This window comes from Myotis davidii, unplaced genomic scaffold (genome assembly GCF_000327345.1).
Source record: "Myotis davidii unplaced genomic scaffold, ASM32734v1 scaffold130, whole genome shotgun sequence".
Classification (NCBI taxonomy): domain Eukaryota; kingdom Metazoa; phylum Chordata; class Mammalia; order Chiroptera; family Vespertilionidae; genus Myotis; species Myotis davidii.
Window position 1 is genome coordinate 6,074,176 of NW_006285040.1, and position 8,062 is coordinate 6,082,237.

General features: G+C 34.8%; 1 protein-coding gene across 7 annotated transcripts in view; it reads right to left on the reverse strand.

Annotated features, from left to right (window-relative positions):
* APC (adenomatous polyposis coli) overlaps positions 1–8,062 on the reverse strand; it is a 106,357-nt gene that overhangs the window by 45,511 nt on the left and 52,784 nt on the right. For all 7 annotated transcript variants that reach the window (XM_015558460.1, XM_015558462.1, XM_015558461.1 and 4 more), the window contains 2 exons: positions 5,980–6,088; positions 3,205–3,318 (listed from right to left, as the gene is read on the reverse strand). In XM_015558460.1, the coding sequence (XP_015413946.1) occupies positions 3,205–3,318; positions 5,980–6,088 (223 nt within the window). The remainder of the gene's footprint in view (positions 1–3,204; positions 3,319–5,979; positions 6,089–8,062) is intronic.

Genomic DNA, 8,062 nt, shown 5'->3' on the forward strand with positions numbered 1-8,062 from the left:
GGTCCCTGCTGGGGTGCCTGGCCAGCCTGGGTGAGGAGCTGAGGGCTGTTTTCAGGCTGGCCACACCCCCTTCAGGGTGGGGGTCCTGCTGGGGTTCCTGGCCAGCCTAGGGCTGATGGCTGTTTGCAGTCTGGCCATGGCCCCCAGCCTACCCATCTCCCAGTGGAGGCTGGCTGAAAGCAGGTATCTGGGATTTATTTATCTTCTATAATGATAATTGAAACTTTGTTGCCTTGAGTAGAGGCCACAGCTGGCCAGGGCAGGCAGGAAGCTTGGCTTCCTCCATCGCCAGGGCAACCAAGCCTCTTGCTTGCTCCAGCTGCATGGCTGCTGGCTGCCATCTTGGTTGGGTTAATTTGCATATAGTCGCTCTGTTTGGCTGGTGGGCGTGGCTTGGTGGGCGTAGTGGAGGTGCAGTCAATTTGCATGTTTCTTTTTTATTAGATTAGATTTCATGTAATCTTGCCTCTCCTACTTCCCATTCTGATCCACTTGCATATGTATATTCTTGTGCTATCACAATGTAATTATTAAGACAACTTTACAGTAATGTTTAATGAATATAAATCCCCATTTATTATGATTTCTTTCTTAAATATTTTTGGAAACTCTTACATTATAAACCTTAGAATCATTTTTCCAAGTTCCAAAGAAAGTATTTAATCAGAATTGCATTTAGATTATAATTAGAATTGTATTATATTTATATACTAATTTTAAAAATATAAATACTTTTAGGATATTAATATCTTCTTATCCAGACTTCTCTATTTTTTAAAAACTGAATTATAATTGAAATATAACAGTATATTGGTTTTAGGTATACAACATGAATACTAAAGTCTCTCTTTGTTAATGGTCTCACAAATAGTGCATCAATGACAATCACAAAATCTATACCTATATTCTTATTGCCTTAAGTAAACATTTCTGTAGGACATATTTCTAGAAGTCCTACAGAATTACCAGGTCAAAAGGCATATGCATTTAAATTTTTACAGGTAGTGCCACATTGTCCTCCATAAATATATCAACTTATTCTTACAAAAAACGGGGTAGACATTGCTTCTACTTTCACACTATCACCAGTATTGCATGCCACCAAACTGTAAAGTTTTTGCCACTCTGATAGGCCATAAAACAAACAAAACCACCACCATCATCTCCACCACAACCACCAACATAAAAACAACCTATTTTACATCATATTTCCCTGATGACTAGTGATGCTTAAGCATTACAATTGTTTACTAACCACTTGTACTTATTGATAGGACTACTCATATCTTCTGATTATTTTACTATTTGGTTGGCTTATTTTTAATTGATTTGTAGGTGCTCCTTGTACATCAGGAATATTAATTCCTTACACATATATGCTACAAACATTTCCATTATTTGCCTTTACACTCTGTACAACATTTCTTTAACCGTAACTTTGCTATTTCCAGGATAAATGAATGTTTATACTTCTAAAAATGTGGACTGAAACTTCCTTAGAATATTAACTACCAAAATAAACAACATTGTATTCCAAAATAAAATTAAAATGACTGTATCAGCACATATCTGGCCAAAAATATAACCAGTTAATCTCTCTTCTAGGATATAGATTAAACTGCCTAAATACACCTACTTATGTTACACAAGAATTTTCACATCTGTCATGTCTTTTTGTTCCTCTAAAAACAAGGATCTCTAAAAACAAACACTAAACAAATACAAAACAATCAACTTCTATAGATAGTATTCATATATTCATATTCTAAGAAGATAAATTCATATAAACCAAATTAATATTTCTCATTTTTTTCTGTAAACAAATCTGCCTGACATTTTTAAAGTAACTCCTTGAAAATCCCAAATATCACAAATACTGAATTTAAAGTAGAATATAGTTTTTAGAAATTCTTTATATATCTTCATTTTAATTCTTTGTCACTTATATGGTGATAAATATCTTCTCTCAATTTATAATTTTCTTAAGGTTCCTCATGAAGGTAAATTCTTAATTTTAATACAGTAAAACGTATCAATCTTTTATAACTAGTGTTTCAAATTTTATTTTAAAAATCCTTTTATTTCCTACTGAAAGGTTTAAAAGTTTTACTTTTGACATTTAAGATATTAATCTGAATGGGATAGGATTAGGGGAAATTTTAAGAGAATTTATTATATATACCTATTATAACATATGTATGTATTAATTGAGCATCTAATCTCATTGCGAAACTAACAGGCTTGGACTATGAAAGATATATGATTTGGTGTTTAAGTATCACCTTAGTCTACCACCATACTCCAGCACAAATAGCATATACATTATGTTTATGAAGCTAAGGCTTTGGGGAATTAAAATGTCCTGTTAGTGATTTTGAAAATATGAAATAAACTTTTCAGAATATAAAAATGCAGTTATTTCACACATATGAATGTAGTTCTCCCTTTTACTTGCTAAAGAAAATCTTTAAAATAATTCTTTCCTCCCAATTTGTTCATACGTGTATGTGTGTGTGTGTGTGTGTGTATACAAATACAGAACAATCAACTTCTATAGATAGAAGTTATGAATTTATCTTCTTAGAATATGAATACACACACACACACACACACACACACACACACACACACACACACACTTTTAATTTTCCATGCTTGCTTTGAAACAGATAAGGCAACCAGCAAAGCCTCCTCAGGACTTAAAAACATTAGTAATATCAAATTCAATATATGGAAATGCTTAACAAATAACTAAGTCAGTTAATATTCTTTCCTGACATAAGTTGAAGTTTGAAATAGGGAAGTGTTCTCTATCCAACTCATTTCATATTTCCCAATGTCCTCTTTATATGTTTCCTTCCTACTTCCTTGAATGAGGATATCCTTTTTCTTTTTTTAGTGTATAACTTAAAGAGCAGTATTTGGAATGTCATTACACACACTCAGATTATAGTAAGTAAAAATTTCAAAGGACAACTGGAGGTGGCTATCAGCTACCAGATGACCAGCATCTAACTCTTTTCCCTCTTACAATTCTAAGGCAAAGCAGAAAAGTATCAGGAAAATGAAATATAGTGGAGGCAGAATTATGTGAACACTGGTTATGTTGTCTAGTGGCCATGGTATATTATTCTTATTTTGAAATAGTGTCAAAGATAGAGTAATGTTTAGCTTGTGCTACATTTAATTTATTAAATCAGTTACCTGTGCTCGTTTTTCCATATCTTGGCATGTTCCTAGTTGTTCTTCCATTGCAACTCTGATTTGCCTTGCTTCATATTCCAATTGCCTCCTGGTCATATCAGTTTGTAAGGAAAACTGAAGCCATAAATAAAATTAAAGTGTTAATATCTCATGCTTGTGTGTTTAAGAAAAAAAAATACCTAAATACCAACAGAAAATTAATATGGAAATATGTATAAGTTATGGTGCATGAGAAAATTGTATTTTACTCCAAGGAGCCCTAACATGTAAATTATAGGTCCTAGGCTCAGTCTGAGTTCCTAATGTGAAATGCAGAATTGAAACATTTTTACTGCCCCATAGCCACAAATGTCTTTAATTAAATTGTACTATTACATTTAACATACAAGTAATTGGTCCAGTAAGTCTAACTTTAGTCTCCTTCTGATTCTTCTTCATTAAAGAAGTACTACTTTTAATTATTAAAAGCTAGTATATTAATGTGGACAACATAGAAAAATAAAAAAACAGGTTCATTATCCTTAAGTTTGTACCTCAATTTAAGGTAAGGATTACCATATACATGCAGACTAAACAGAGAAAACTCCAGGTGTAAAATGAACAAAATGGGATAAGAAAAAGCTTTATGTAATATAGATAATCATAAATTGTGAGGAAAAAGTCAACACAAGCCCAAGGATTCCAGATTGTATTGTCAGTTAACCCTTTTCCTGTTCCTATGCAGAATGTATTCCTACAGGCATACCCAAATTATGGGCTGCAATATGGAAGAAACTCTGAATGTTATTTCCAACTAGAGGCCCAGTGCACAAAATTCGTGCATGGTAGGGTCCCTAGTGGCTGCTGGCTGCTGGGCAAGGCCTCCCTTCCCTTGGCTGCCTGCCGCTGCCAGCCAGGGCAGGGCTGGCTTGGGGGAGGGGCCATGGGCGGTTGGCCAGCTGGCCGGCCCCACCCCTGGTCAAACTCCAAGTCGAGGGGACAATTTGCATATTAGGCTTTTATTATATAGGATTCCCAATTAGCCAGTTGTAACTCCACTGATACGTCCTCCACTTCCCACTACTCCACAAAAAAAGATGAATATGACACAGTATGTTGCAATAATATGCTTTAGATCTGATATTTTAAAATCAATGTCTATATCTTGATACACATTTCCATATGAAAGTGTTCTTAACTTGGCTTCCCAATAGTAAAAACAAAATTTGAAAAATTAAAAAACATTTATGAAATGCAAGCAATTGAAATTGGCTAACGTTGCCAAATAATCCATGGTAATGTCTTACATAATCTATTTAATAAATGTGATTATTAAATAAATTCATCAAGGAATAATTATTTTACAACTGATCTTTGTTTCAGATATATTCAGTTGTTCTTGAATTGTCACATATATCTGACCCCTTCCCTAAACCTGACTATACACAGACAGTGGTCTCTAAATTTGTATATTCTAATTACCAAAGTAAATGCTGAATAAAACTATACTTTGGTATTTCTGTTTATAAGAGTAAAAATCCCACCAAACCTTCCTTGCTTGCTAACAACTCTACAATAACTATTCTTTCACCATTGTGTCTCCTTATTTCCCAGAAAGGTGTTAAGGACATTGTCAGGGAGGAGGATCTTCTCTCTCCCTCTCAAAACCCTGAAAGAATGTCCTAGGACTGACTAAGCACTTAAGCTTCTAGTTCTAGCTCTGGCCAGACAATGTCCACTCAGACAGCGTGGCTAACTACATGTTTTGGAAAAAGGTTTTTCTTCCATTTTTGCTTTTTATGATGTTCCCTCAAAAGTACTATTAAAAAATGAAAAAATCTAAGCTGAGAGAGAAAGATGTATTTTAAGTATATCTTTTAAAAAATATTTTTAAAAGTTAGAAAAATATTTGTAAGCAACAGTTGAAATACAGTCTTGGTTGAAATTGCTAATGTATTTCAGAAATGTGCTTATATGTGCCACCTCCATGAATTAAGATAGGTGGGGAGGGAGAGACTGACAAGATTAAATTCTTTTACACAGCTATATTTGTTTGCAAGACAAATTTTAATACATGCAAAAAGTTCTAAGATCCATGTCAAAAGCTATTGTCATGTATAATAATTGAAAATAGCACTCAAATTATCTTCAAAGATATTTTTGTTCAAAAACTATCTGGCATGATTCCTATAACATGATTCAAACATAGACAGATGGTGATAAACACTTCTAGAGTGTATGTTTGGCAACTCAATACACAATAAAAAAACAACAGTTGCCTAGTTAAATCCTGAGTCCTTTAGAATTCAAACAATAGATTTTCAGAACTCAGGGCTTAAACATAAATATTTGCTTGAGCACAATGAAGTTTTATCATCATTACAAACAAAAGTTCATTATTATATATTCAAGTTTAAAGTTAGAGAATACATATTTTAGTTTACAAATAATTATAGACGCAGTTATCCCACATTTTTAATAGATAATTTAGGTACTTTTAAAAAATCAAATTATCGTACCCTAGCCGGTTTGGCTCAGTGTACAGAGTGTTGGCCTGTGGACTCAAGGGTCCTGGGTTCAATTCTAGTCAAGGGCACATGCCCAGGTTGTGGGCTCAGTCCCCAGTAGGGGGCATGCAGGAGGCAGCCAACAATAATTCCCTCTCATCATTGATGTTTCTAAATCTCTCTTCCTCTCCCTCTCTGAAATCAATAAAAATATATTAAAAAAATAAAATAATAAAATAAAAATCAAGTCAGTAAAGTCTATAATAAGTCATATTGCCAAGCTACTTACATTTTCAGTTAAAGGAAGACTATCTATTCTTTTAGTGAGATTCTGAAGTTGAGCGTAATACCAGTCTTTCTCCTTTTCTTCTTTGTCAAGATCAGCAAGAAGTAATGATCTGTTTTGTTTTTTTTAAAAAAAGGTTAAGGTTACACAGTACTAATAGAGTACATAATAGCAGTTCTTATTACCTGTTACTGTAAAGTTCTCTCTTCAAGTTAAAGTATTAATAATGAATAAATGAAAAACATTGACTTTTGAAGATGGAACTTACAATGTTATAATCATTAAAGTTGAATATTAAAAAGATTTTTTTCAGCTAAACAAGGTGCTAATCAACATTATAATATTTACATTTCACCAAAGGCATTGTCTTCACATTCATGCAGTCTAAGAATATGATGATGGCTTGTAGTAAAAAGTACATAAAACAAACCTCCAAACTAATACAAGAAAGAAAGGTACAATAAAGAAGAAAAGAAAAGGAGTAGGTATGAAGAAAATGAACTTAAAGATAAGAAGCTACTGCATTGGACACAAATGTAGTTTTTTTGCTTCTCAGCAGCCAAAATAGTAAAAAATATATTGTCACTGTATAATAAGAGGAAGTTATTCTGAGGGAAACAAACACTTTTCTTAGTTTGGAATTTGAAGATGAATTTATGTAATTTCTGAACTACCCAAGAGATGTTGTCCTGAATAACAATCTATATATCTATATATCAGAGTCTATATGATCATTATAAACATAAATGCAAACTAAGAGTGTCACTGAGATAAAACTCAGTTGGTACAAAGCATTATGTTAAGTGAAATAAGCCAATCAGAGAAAGGTAAATATCACATGATCTCACTTATTTGTGGAATATAATGTGCGATCTCTTTTTATGTGGCTATTTCCCAAAGCTGCTACTATTACCATTTTCTTGTTTATATTTCCAGAGATATTCTATAACAGCGGTTCTCAACCTGTGGGTCGCGACCCCTTTGGTGGTTGAACGACCCTTTCACAGGGGTCACCTAAGACCATCAGAAAACACATATATAATTACATATTGTTTTTGTGATTAATCACTATGCTTTAATTATGTTCAATTTGTAACAACGAAAGTACATCCTGCCTATCAGATATTTACATTACAATTCATAATAGTAGCAAAATTACAGTTATGAAGTAGCAACGAAAATAATTTTATGGTTGGGGGTCACCACAACATGAGGAACTGTATTAAAGGGTTGCGGCATTAGGAAGGTTGAGAACCACTGTTCTATACAATGTAAGGATCTATGTACATTCTTAAACATAAACAGTACCACATGTGTTACCTTATAACTTATTTTCCACTAAAAAATCTTAGAGATAACTTTGTATCAGGTCCAATGTATTTGTGGGCAGGGACATAGTATTCCATAGTATTCTTGAATCCATAACCACTTCTATGCTAGAGGACATTCAGAATCTTTCTAACCTTTTGCTATTATAGAGAACTAGAGGCCCAATGCACAAAATTCGTGCACTGGTAGGGTCCCTAACTGCTGCCGGCCTGGGCCTCCCTCCCTTCCCCTAGCTGCCTGCTGCCGCCAGTGTTTCCCTCCCTTCCCCCGGCTGCCTGCAGCTGCTGCTAGCCAGATCCTCCCTCCCTTCCCCTGGCTGGCCCTACCCCTGGTCGAACTTCTGAACAAACTTCTAGTTTAGGGGACAATTTGCATACTACACTTTTATTACATAGGATGCTGCACTGATTATCCTTACACATAATATCATTTCACACATGTGCAACCATGTATACTGCCCTTGTTAGATGTTATTTATGTACCTACTAGAGGCCTGGTGCATGAAATTCATGTGTGGTTACAGTCCCTAGGCCTGGCCTACGATCAGGGCCATCTTCCCCAGTTGCCCACAGCCAGTCCCACCACCCACCGCCACCCACCCCCAGTTCCCTGTTCACCATCTGGTGATCAGTGCCTGACGGCCAGGGGAAGGGACTGAGAGGTGGTCAGTGCGCCTCATAGTGACTGGTCCAGTGGTTGTTCTGCTGTTGTGGTCAATTTGCATATTGCCCTTTTATTATATAGGATGTGGCTATAG